At 33.6% G+C, this 13,594-nt stretch overlaps 1 protein-coding gene across 2 annotated transcripts in view; it reads left to right on the forward strand.

Moving 5' to 3' along the window:
* LOC142322116 (lipid scramblase CLPTM1L) overlaps positions 1-13,594 on the forward strand; it is a 58,610-nt gene that overhangs the window by 4,551 nt on the left and 40,465 nt on the right. For both annotated transcript variants that reach the window (XM_075360821.1, XM_075360820.1), the window contains exon 3: positions 7,696-7,796. In XM_075360821.1, the coding sequence (XP_075216936.1) occupies positions 7,696-7,796 (101 nt within the window). The remainder of the gene's footprint in view (positions 1-7,695; positions 7,797-13,594) is intronic.

The following is a 13,594-nucleotide window of genomic DNA, read 5'->3' on the forward strand; positions in this document are numbered from 1 at the left end:
ATGAATTAAATTTTATACACTTAAATTGTTGTATTCTCTAAATTAAATAATATAAAATAATACTCTTATTTATTTATTATTATTTTTATTGTAATGTAAATTTATCGCACACTAAATAAAATAAGATATTATTTCTTTTATTTGATAAAAGTTTGAAATTCCTGTTTTTTGCATTATTGTGTTACTTGTAAATTTTCTAATCTTAAAGACGCTGATGTTCCTTTTAGTTGATTACATAATTGTCAATAATTCATTTTTTTTACTAAATTAGCTGTTATCAAGGTATGAGTTGTTGTCAGACAGTTGGGTGTAAAATGCTCTCTACCTTTTAAAAATAGGATTTTTACAAAATGGTCAGTTTAAAAGTTTCTTGTTGTTTATTGTAACTTTGTACATAACTTATTAAGTTATATATTAGACTGACTTTGTACTTACAGATACTTTGATCATCTACAAGAATGGCTGAAAGTAGTTTTTAATTTGTTCTAAACTTTATCCATACAAATCTTCAAAATCCAATGGTCATTGTATATTAAAAATCTTGTTAAAAGATTCATGTATAAAATATGTTTATTATTCTTTTTAATTGATATACCAGTCAAATCTTTTTGTATTTTGATTTTCACCATCAGTTTGAAAACCTTTTAATGATAATCTGTTTCATATATGGGTTATGAAAATAGAAATAGAAAATATTTTAAATTAAGAAAACATTTTTTACATTGTTACTGTTTGTTATATTTATATTTTTTTTTATGATGTAATTTAATAATCTATACCCATTTATATATATTTAAATAAATTGTATTGTCTGTTATATCAGATTATTGATGTTTAAATATTTTTATTAATTATTTAATGATACTTTAAAAAACAAAGTTAATAACCATAGGATTGAAGATGGTATTTTTTAAATTCTTTTTTCCTTTACAATGGAACTAAGTAAGAAGGCATTGATATAAATAAATATTTTATTTTGATTGGCGCACAGACCATGTCAGGAATGAGTAGATATAGTAAAGCAGGGATAAAAAAGAAACTGCATTTTCCAGCATGGATTTAGGGAAGCTGCCATGAAACCTTGTTTAGAGTAGCATCATTAAATAAATAAATAGATATAATGGCCCATATTAATTGAATAAAACATGAACACAGGAAATAATATTAAGGTAATTGTACAAAAATAAAAAATTAAAAAAACAACCACAAACTAATTTGCAATTCAGAAGGCATTATGAAAATTATTTGAGCACATATTTATAATGAATAGGATACAGAAAATTTAGGGTATTTTTAAAAACGTTTTTAATTATAATAAAAACAAATTTTTATTTAAAAACTAATTGATATAGTAATACTGTTTCTGAAGAACATCTTTTTAAATAAATTTGTGGGATAATTTTTTAAATGATTTGGTAATTTATTAAATATTGCAACAGAAGCACAATAAGGCTCTATCTCAAAAGCTGAATTAGTAGTCATGAGTTACACAAAGAAGTTCTGCTATCTGATTTGATTGAGCTTGGTATCGTAATTTTTTAAAAATAGGTGACTTATCTTTTTAATAATGACCAATTTTTTTTATAATAATGTGCAATTTTATCAGTCTATATAATTCATAATAAAGAGAACCAAACAATGAATGATATGACAAGTCATTTTTTTATCTTAAAGAATCATTTTGACTTTCTTGGGGAGAAATCCCCAAGAAAGGCATTTACCAAGAAAAAGTATTCATCATTGTTTTTCTTGTAAAATTTTACATTAAAATCATGTATCACATGTCCACCTTCCTATTTAAAAATAAAGTTTGATTCAATAAGGCGGATTCAAGATTGCGGGCAAAATTTCAAATAGTAGTAATTTTATAACTATGTAGATCCAAACTCAACTGTACCTTCTAGTATCCCTAAAGTCGTTTCCGTACTTTAATATAACCCTGTATTCTTAGTTATCATTGAATAGATAAATATTTTATGCTGTAAATGATAGAAGTTAATATTTTTATGGTTAAATGATTGAAAGGTTTCTTTTGACATGCTGAATGTAGTGAAGAGTCAGCTGTGTAACTAGCATTACCATGTAGAATTTGAGACTTCCCTTAAAATCCACATTACTTATCATATTTCTTTATTTCTATAAGATTTTACTTTATTTTAAACAGAATTTTGACATATAAAAAATTTACTAGATTGCTTCCCCTTTCATAGTTATGGTTCTGCAGACATGGAATAACTCAGAATTTGTATTTTTAGGATTAAAGAATGTGAAACAAGGAAAAACACCAATGGCTAAAACTAATAGAAACTGTTTAATAAACTCATTTACATAGATTTCTGAAATTAAAAAGTAACATATAGAGAGTTTTATTTTGTACTTCTGTTTATCATTTATTAGGGGATAATGAATCACTGGATAGAATGAAAATATGATTTAGATAAAACCATTGTTTTTTTCATGGATTTGTTTTTGTAAAAACAATGGTTTTATCTAAATCATATTTTCATTCTATCCAGTGATTCATTATCCCCTAATAAATGATAAACAGAAGTACAAAATAAAAAACAAATCCATGAAAAATGCTGAGCATAAATTTGATATTATTATATCTCGTCTCAGATGTGTTTCAAGAGAAACTTGAGTGTGAAACAAATGAACTTAGGCATCCCAAACAAGTATTTTTGACAAATCTTGTGTACTTTTGTATAAAATTCATGCAGATATCATGAAATGATATCTCTAAGAAATTAAACAAAAAATATTTATTACAAAACACTTGTTATAACTTATAAAGTTTGCTTGTAGCTTTTTTTAATGATGAAAACTGACAAGTGTTACCTAAAATATTATTCATGTTTGGTCTCTTTTTTAGACTTCACTAAAAATAATCGAATACTATAAACCTGTTTTCTGCCGACTATTTTATCACATTAACTACATAATAATTGTAATACGTCAGTTAATAAATTGTAATGCATTAAGGCTTACTTAAGTAAAGCTAGATTTTTTTTTTAGTTTAGATTGTAAAACAATAATCTTTTCTTTTTCATAATAATTTTAACTAATATTCATAGGAGCAACTATTTTATTATTTGATTAATAATAAAATTGATATTAATCATGGTGTAATGTAAAATGTATTGTTTATACTATGAAGTCAATATACATGGTTATTTAAACAAGTGTTTGAATATCAGCTACAATAATGTAGCTTAAATTTTCATTAAATACGTGTTTTATATTTGAATTTCAATAATTTGTTAACATTAATATTATGCATTATCATGTTTGTTATTTGTATTATACTAATGTAATATGTTATTTGTTAACTTATAAAAAACAAATCATAGTTTTTTATAAGTCATTAATGAAGTATAAATTTTTTTGTCTTATTTTTGCTATTACTGCTTGGAATAGAGAGCCTTCAAAAAGTAGTGCCTTATCTTATGGATGATTTAAACTGGTTTCATTGTTATCATCTGTAAAAAATATTTCATATGCTCTTCAAATATTATATTTCAGTATGTAAATTTGTAGCTACTCAACCTTTCATTCATTGGTGATGCACAATCTGACAGAATAGATTTAGTAAATAATGCTTTCTAATCACCATTTACTTTTCTTTATACTTTATTCTTTTTGAATCAATTTTGAATATGGGTGAGAATCTTCCTCCTTAGGAAGTTTGGGCCATTTCAGGAAGCGTTTAGTATTTAGAGGGAAAATAGTTGATTTCTTGCAGTGTGTATTTTTATAGTGGAAAATCCAAAATCGCATTCTCCATGCTATGAAAAGATTTTCAACCAGTTGTAAGCTGTCTTTTATTGTGGCATATCATTCTATTTTCACTATCCACCATATTTCAGTAATCATTTATCTCTTCTTTCCAGCACTAATTGTGTGAGTTTTGAGTAAAGCCTTTGTTAAGATTGTTTGAGGAGGTGTATCTAGGTCATGGGGAAGGTCTGAATTATTGCATTACAAACATTTTGTTGATTTGGAAGAGCAGTTTGCTTATGAACCTAACTGACAACTTACTTGATTTTCTGTGTGGTGGCTGTACTAAGCTGAACCTTAATTGTTTTTTTTTGGTAAAGCAACTTTACTTATTTTCTTCTTATTTGTTCATTCATAAAGTCATTTGAACTTCTTGCTTGTATAGTTTACAAGAAACTTTTACTTCCTATATTTATTTATTTATTTTATTCATTTTCTAATGGATTTTGTAAGCCTTCTTGTTTACAGAATAGCCAGACATTCTATGCAATTAGTATTTATAAAATTAATCCATAAATGGTTTGTGGAGAAAATGCAAGATAAAATTGTCTTGCAACAGACGTTTTTGACATAATTAACTACTGTTTATAATCTAGAAATATCTTCAAAAGTAACATGAATGACAGAATTTAATTTAAGCTATGAGGTTGGCATTAATATTTAACTCTAATTAGAACTGTCGGTATTTAAGCTGTTTAAAATTGATACCATAATTTTTTTGTTGTTAAAATATGTTGTATATCAAATAATGAGATATTTCCTTAGCTTTAAAATGAGCCTGAATTCACAGGACAGGAGAAAGTTAATTTTAAAAATATGATAATCTGTGAAAGATTATTTATTTTTGATAAATCACAAAAAATAATAATAACCTTTCAAGTGAGAAGACGTAAAACATCACATTTTCATTTCATTATTTATTTATTGCTGTCAATTTTTGTACAAATCCAAGTCTGGTTAAGTCCTGTGATAACTGAACATTTAATGATTCATTCATTATTAAATAAATAAATATGAGAATATACTCTAAAAACAAATATAAATGTGAGTTATGCCCAGCCACATTAATTATTATGGGTAAACAAAAAAACTGCCATGATGACTTATAGTTTTCAGCAGACTTTTATTTTTTAAAATATTTAAATTTTTCTAATAGATGCAATTGGATAACAAAATATTGAAGTTTAGAAAGAAGCTAATCTAATTAAAAGATTTTATTTAAAATCTTTTAAATAAAATTGATGTATGTATGTAAAATACAGACATCAATCATACAAAAATATGATTGCATATATATATGCAATTGCATATGTATAGTTGCAAAACACAAATTGCAACTCAATGTTTGTTTAGGAATGGGTTAAACATTTGTGTAATGATAGTTTTGATTGAAGATAATATTATAAAAATTCCAGAATGTTTTTATTAAGGGCTGTGTAGTCATACAACTTGTCATTTATTCTTTATTAATTTGAAAACTCACCTTGATATTGAATTGATCACTCACCTTTTAATACAATTCAAAAGAAAACCTTTTTAAACATTTTCTAAGATAACTGTTGCTGGGATTCAATGTTTTACTCGTTTAATAAATTTATTTATAAAAATATTACATAATCAGGAGGGCACTAGTGCTGGAATGGTATTCCCAGACGAGTGATGGGGGAAAGAAAAGATTTCCCTTTAATATTAAATTGTTTTAACTTAAAATTTGGCCTACATTTAATTTTAACATAAAATACAATCTAAATTTTAAAATTAAACTGTACGAAAATGGTCCTTGCTTTTGGATATCCTTAGGGAAATGGTGACAAAATAAGTTGCTAAAAATCTAATTCATGAAACAAAATTAAACATTTGTCAAGAAAAAGATATGATTCCTTTTTTTAAACATCAAAATTAATGTAAACATTGAAATGAATATACATTTTTATAACATTGTGATGTAGCCTGTGACTATAGACTGTATTCTACTAGTCTACTCAGACTGCTATAATACAGGTTGATTCAAAGAAATGGGAAATTAAAAAAATTAAATAACGTTAATGAAAAACTTTTTTTAGAAAATGAATTTTATTTCATGTAATTGTACAAATGTTGCCATTTTAGGATACATACATTTTAGTTTATTTTTTAAAGATGACATCTTCCAGGTGACCTCCTCTTCTACGTAAACACTCACGAAGTCTCTTCGTTAAATTGTTCATGGTTTGACATAACATCTCAACTGGAATTTCCGCAATTGCTTCTCAGATCTTTGCCTTCAGTTCTTCCGTTGTAGCAGGTCTACTGTGGAACACTTTGCTTTTAAGGTGACCCCACAAAAGGTAATCGCAAGCTGAGAATTAAGGCGATCTGGGAGGCCATCTAATGTCACCATTTTGTGAAATGACACGTTGTCCAAACAATCGGCGTACAGCTGCCATTGATATTCGTGCAGTATGTGACGCTGCTCCGTCTTGTTGAAACCAGGCTCTGTTAAGAATTGATGGAAATCTCTTTTGTTGTTCCACAACAAAGGTTTCAAGCATGGCTACGTAATGAGCCGACGTCACTGTAATCGCAAGACCATTGTCATCCTCAAAAAAATAAGGGTCTATAACACCGTAAGATGACATAGCACACCACACGGTCACGGACGCTGGTGTAGCTGCGTAGGATTTTCTTGTGCCCAGTATCTGAAAATTTGCTTGTTAACAAATCATTGAGGTGGAAATGCGCTTTGTCTGACATCTACAGTTCGTGAACAAACTCTTCGTTATCATATATCTTCTGAAGGATTACATTTCAGAATTGTGCTCGCATAACTGCATCATTCGGTTTCAGTTCCTGGACGATCTGCAACTTGTATGGATGGTATTGCAAGTCCTTCACTAACATTTTTCGAACACTTGAACTATGCAATTGTAAAGATGCTGAGAGACGACAGATTGACCGATGTGAACTTCATGTGACAGCATCTTGTAAAACTTGAACATTCTGTGGTGTATGGACGGTTCACTCATGGCCTGGAGGTTTCTTTTTCATTGGCGAACCAGTTTCCTCAAAATTAGATATCCATATTTTAACTGCATGTACTGATGGAACATGGTTGTGCTGTCCGAGATTAAAATGACGGTGAAATTCTCTACGTGCTCCCTCCACCCTGTCATTGTTTTTGTAAAACGTTTTGATAGCAAATGCACGTTGCGCACCACTCCAAGGATCCATGACAACTAAATGTCAGGTTAGTTTAGAGAGGCTGGCGCCACTTATCAAGTGGTACCAATCGCTCACGGCTACCAACACAGCTTTCAAAATTTCCCGTTTCTTTGAATCACCTGTACAAAATCAAACATTCTAGTACTGAAAAATTTGTGAGTGCATCCCTGAATATTGTTAATCTGATCTTTATTTATCTATTAAAAAAAAAAATATTTTCTTTATATAGTATATAATGTATTAATATAGTTAGAGATTTATTTTTTAAACTACTTCTGCTACTAATATTATTGTCTTTCATAGAAATTGAAAGAAGTTAGAAATATACCAACAAATAGGTAATGATCATCTGCTAAAATATAAGTTCAATATGATTTGTATTTAATAATGAAAATTAAATTCACGTTTTTATTATTTTATAAGAAGATATAAAATTGTCTCTAATATAATAAGATATTAATAAATATAATTAATCTCTAAAATAATAAATATAATTAGATATAAATTTATCTCTTTCACAGATTGGTGTTGCTATTGACATTATAAAAATTCATATTACCAGAAAGTTGTTGACAAACTAAAATGTGTTAGTTATTAATTTAATTTATAAAAAAAAAATATAAGTTGCAGTACTTATCTGCAATATTTATGAAAAATCATTCCTTTTATTTTTTTGTTCAAGTTTCAACAATGTAATGATTTTGTTTTTTTTTTCAGATGGTTGCATTTACTTCTACACGACCAGTTCCTAACTCATTGTATGACATTCAGTTAGTTGATATTATTAAAGATTTTGATTATAACGTAGAATTTCAAAGGTAAGTTTTTATATATTGCTCTGTTTATGATTGCTAAATGACCATTTTTTTTATTACATACGATCAAATAAAATCTGAATAAAGCATTAATTCAATTTAGTAGTACATCAATTTTTATAATAAAAGTTGAATTTAACTTGTGATTATATTGTACATATAATCACTTATCATAATCATTGATAATTTTAATAGGGTCTAGTGCCTGTTGTTGCTTGAGAGAATAAATATCATGTTAGGTAAACTTTGAAATTTGTGCATAAATGAATTTACTTTAAGTAAATAAATATATATATATATATATATATATATATATATATATATATATATATATATATATATATATAATATATAATTATTAAGTGTGTATCAGTTATAATAATTGTCTAAATTAACCTCTATTTCCACAAATCTACCAGACCCTAATTTTAAAAGTTTTGGTGTCATTTGAGACCTCTTCTTGAGTAGAATTGTAAAAATGTCTGAAAGTTCCATTTCGTTGCAAAATTTCTGAGAAAACTCGGAAAACTTCGAAAACTTCCTGTCAATAATTGACTTGGGGACATTTTCCAATTGATTCCGCGATACAGAAAACTAGAGAGAAATGATGTTGAAATGTTCCTTGAAATCCAGAAATTTCTTCGACTTTGTCTCAGTGCTTTTAAAAGTTTGAAGAACTCTTTGCAGTGTGATTTAAATGTGGAGTAATTTAGCCAAACTCCAGAGGCATTGTCGTACGGTCTCACCATACCGTGTTTGCAATAGCAGCTGCAGTCGTGGAGTTCTGTTTCAGCCATCAGTGGAGTTGTTTGCCAGTTTTTACCAAGCGTTTTGAATTATTTTAATAGTATTTGTTATTAACAGTGTACACTATTTATTGTAGATACTTATAAAACTATATATCTATGAGTTGGATATACAATATACCATATATCGAATTTATCGATACATGTATAATTTATTGTGGTTGTTCTATATTAATTTTATTTATAGTGGTTTATTACTATTTGATGGGTTTTTATTTTATTCAGGTTACTGTTTGTAATTTTTTTTTCGTTATTAGCTGACATTTTTATTATGGCTCCATTAATTATACAATTGATGCTGGCAGTGGAGATTGTTTATTCAGGTTATTTTTTCCTATATAATATTAAATCGCGCCGTTGTGTATGAATTGTTTTTTTATTATTTAAGAAGTGGTTAGCTAACCACCTGGAAACGAATAAATATTCAACTTTTATTCTAGTACACTTAACCAGCTACAGGCTTGAGCTTGCTCTTAAGCTTCTGAAATGGCAAGTAAACTAAATCCAGAACAAAACGTAGCATTTGAAACTATTATGTTGATAACCAGCAATCTAGGGCTTTCACAAAGATGTTTTTTCCTTGATGGTGTTGCAAGCGGTTGAAAACTTATTTATATAAAATCCTTCTTGGTTCTGTTCATGAGGAAAAAACTATTGCTTTACCTTTTGCATCAACAGGAATCACTACTAACCTACTTGAAGGTGGTAAAACTTACTTCAATCAATTCAAATTAGCACCACCTTGCAGAATTAATTCGATCAAATAAAGTCATAGTTGGGATGAAACTACAATGGGACCCAGTTTTGCTTTAACTGTAGTTTTTGACTACTGAAAGAAATTATGAAAAATCAGAAACCTTTTGGAGTTAAGGTAATTTTACTTGCAGGTTATTTTAGGGAAATTATTTCTTTTATCAAACATTGGGACAGAACAAAACAGTCGAAGTGAACATTAAATTCTGTGAACTTTGGGAAAATTAAAAATATTAGGACTTGAAAATAATTTTTGCTCAGTTGATCCCACTTTCAGTGAGTGTCTGTTACAGCTTGGAAATGGTGATTATGAAACAGTTGATGGTTTATCAGAGGAAATGACAAAAATACCTTCCTGTATTTTATTTGACGTAAATATTATAGCCAAAGAATATTATTATAGTCAAAGGTTGTGGCTTTAATGGATGCCCTGAGGGACATCTACATCATTAATTCCACCCCCAGTAAAATTTTGCCTTCCGAAGAAGACAACAGATGTAATACTACAACGTAGCCCTCAAGAACTAAGCTAAAAGCCTACACGTGGAAGCGCGAACCCTGCGTCTAGTTTAACTTATTTAAAGAGCCAATTTCGTGAATGTGTTGTAATTCGAAGCAAATAAACAACAACTTACTACTAAAAGTGTTGATCGCAACAACGAAAATTTAGACCTAGTTCCCTTAGTGAACTCAGCTTAATTAACCCTGACTTTAGTTAATTAAGTTAATTACGAACTCCGGTCTGGTCTACCAGGGGAGGCGGAATGATTGCCTGCTCCCACTCAGCTCCATCGCAGAGTCCCGCGTGACATTCACCACCATAAACCGCCGTCGAAATGCTGCTACACTCCATGGCTACATGGAGTGTTTTGCTCATTTGCTCATTAAAAATGCCTTCGTCAGAATGCCGCCGCACCCCACGGCTGCATGGAATTCCATGCCCGCAGCAGCGCGGACGGCACTTCGCCGACAGCTTAACAATTTAAATTGACACCTCTCATCTGACTAACCGTGGTTCACTGCCAAAGCGCCTTCCATTGGCCAATAAACTGTCCAGGCAGACCCTAACCACCCAGGTATCTACTCTACTACCTACTAAATCCATTCGGCAGACCTGCGCAAGTCGAGGAAGCGAAGGAAGCCAGCAACAATCACCCATTCTCTGCGAGTCCTCCAGTTGACCCGTAGATCCAAGAAGGAGTTAACTCTCTCAAGTTCCCTAATAACTCTGGTACGCTCAGCTTCATACCGGGGACAAACATACAGAACATTGTCCACCTTGTCATCGACCCTATATTCCAGACACAAGCCCGAGTCAATCAACCTAAACCTAGCCTTTTCCCTAAAGGCACCATGTCCCGAAAGAAATTGTATAGTATGCCGATTGGGGGATATTCAGCAAATTGCTCGCAACTCTCTAACATTAGGAAAGATACCATGCGTATAACGACCAGTAGAAGAATCGTTCCACCTAGCTTGCCAAGAGTAAAAACCTTTGTCTTCAATTTCCCGTATACGTCCTATCGTAAGAAGGCCTCCCTTCTTTGCAATATACCGCTGGCTACGTTCCATAGCCGAAAAATCCAGGGGTTTGATGCCAGCGATCACAGTTACTTCCTCTCGCCGCCGACAACAGCTAACAGTAGAAGACGCTGGGCTCGCAAAAGAATGTCCCTATAATATTGCAATTATAAACGATGAGCCCAGACAGGCGCAGCGTACAACATTATGGCCTCACAGACACCTTTATAAAGAATGTGCATGGTACGATAGTTCAACCCCCAATCGGGATGAATGACTCTACGGACACCGAACAAAGCATCAATGGCCTTCTTCGCTACATACTGGAGGTGCTCCTTGAAGAGAAGTCTCTCATCAAGGATAACACCCAGATACTTCTGAACGGTGACATACCTAATCGGAAGGCCGTGTATCACAACTCGCAGGTGAGTAGTTGCGGCCAGACGACCCTTCAAGAATATCATAGTGATTTTCTCCGCACTGAAAACAATGTTATGCTGAAGACTCCACAACCTTAGCACCTTACATGCCTGTGTCGCTCTCTGAGCTCAATCTCGGCACGCGAATTGCTCTCGACCAGCAGCAGCCCATCGTCTGCATAAGCCACGATGCGACAGCCGCCGGGCATCCGCAACCGCATGAAAGAATCGAACTCAACAACCCAGACGAGTGGACCTAGAACACTGTCCTGTGGACAACCTTTAGACAGGGTCTTATCTACCTCCGAACTGCCGTCATGGAGGACAACAGTTCTGTTGCTGAAGTAACTCGAGAGAGTTCTAATCTCATTTAGCGTGCAATCACGCTGCTACAACTGAAACAAGGCAGAGGGCCACCACAAGTTATTGGACGCCCCGGATATGTCCAAAAAGACACCGATTACAAACTTGCACTCGCTGGCTGAAGCCAAATCCATAACCCAAAAAGTGCGTCCTCTGTGCCCTTGCCAGGGCGGAAGCCATACTGGTCGTCCATCAGCATGCGATTTGAATTTAGCCTGCTGTTGATGCGGAGGTAGAGAACCTTCTCGAAAACCTTACCTACTGCATGCAAGAGCGACAGGTGGGATCCTTGTCGCCACCCTTGAAGAGCAACTTCAAAACACCATGTTTTCAATATGCTGGGAAGTACACAGCAAACAACAACCTATTGAAAACCCTAGTCAATGGGCCAAGAATCACAGGCAGGGTGCGCACAAGGATTTTCACCATAATACCATCTTATCCGAAGGCTTTATTCCTAGCCAGGCTACAAATTACTTGGCGGACTTCCCCCTCAGTAATTTCTGAAGACACAGTGTCAGAGCGAAAACCTGCAATTTCCTTTCGGACTCGCCGATGATCCGAGGTCTCGCCAACCTTGGTATCATCTGGAAGCAGATCCTCCATCAGATGAGCGAAGACACGATCTTTCTCTATTACAACACCATCTCGGGTCGAGAGAGCCGACAGAAGATTGTCCTTTTTCCGCTTGTAACCAAGAACTCGATAAACAACGCCCCAAGGGTCCTTATTCCCCTGCTTTTGAACAAAGGAGCGCCAGGAATCACGCTTAGAAGACCTAATCTTATGAAAATACTCGGTCCTCTTCCGCTGATAATCCGCAAACAAGACTGCACGCCGATCAGGATCGCCCGAGACGGCTCACAGTCAGCTTTATCGTAGTGAATTCCAGAGTCCATCATCCATCATCTCTCTCGACCCGTACTTGGAGGGATAGAGTGCTCAGCGGCTTCAACTACCGCGGAAGAGAAATTTTTTGCCAGGTTGTCTAATGGGACCTCGTCCAGGGTGTGAGCGAAAACCCGCAGCCTGGCCGCAAAATGTTAAAAAACTTGGGCCAATCCGCCCGCCTGTGCAGGAAGCGCCCCTGCTGAACAGGAACGTCCGCCCTAAAGACATCGCGCAGCCCACCTATCCAATCAAAAACTATTAGCCGATGATCGCTTTCACAATCATCGAATACTGACCAATTTTGAATCCTGCCAGGGATATCCTTACCAATGGTAACATCGATGTTGGTACCATGAAAGGCCCTCCGCAAACCGACTGCACCAGCGAAGGTAGACAACTCGCCGGCTACATTGAAAACATCGAACTGATGCTGCGCGATGAAACCTTCGATTAACTCACCGCCATCGTCCGTGATCCCACTGTGCCAAATAAGCGATTTGGCGTTCGCATCAACTCCTATAAGAATAGGACGACCCACTATCAACCTAACAATTCTATCCCATCTTTCCAAGTGCGGTCAGTGGGATCCCTGTACTGAAAGTACGAACCAACTACAACAAGGTCCAGACCATTCACGGCAAGCTTAACAACGTCGTGGCGTGTCAGAGGCCTGCCGTATGAAGACACTATCTATCGACTTCCTGCACAACGGTGGATTTGCTATCGCCAACGAAAAGCTTATTCCAGCATGATAAACCTGGCAGATCACCTTTGACCACATACGGGTGCTGCAGAAGGAGAACATCGATACTCCGTTTCTCAACAACCTCACCTAACTCAACTTGGACAGCATAGGCACCTTGGGCATTAAGTTGACTGAACCTAACCATCGAGAGAGTTGAAGTACACCTCAACCACTCTCAAATAACATCTACCCTCCTTGCTATTGACTGAGTGTCTATGATTTTTGCGCAACCTTTTACAGTTCACGCACGTTGGAGCCTCTTTCTTCTGCGGGCAGTCGTCACGCTTGTGGCCCTCCTCGCCA

Source organism: Lycorma delicatula, chromosome 3 (assembly GCF_047948215.1).
Source record: "Lycorma delicatula isolate Av1 chromosome 3, ASM4794821v1, whole genome shotgun sequence".
Lineage (NCBI taxonomy): Eukaryota > Metazoa > Arthropoda > Insecta > Hemiptera > Fulgoridae > Lycorma > Lycorma delicatula.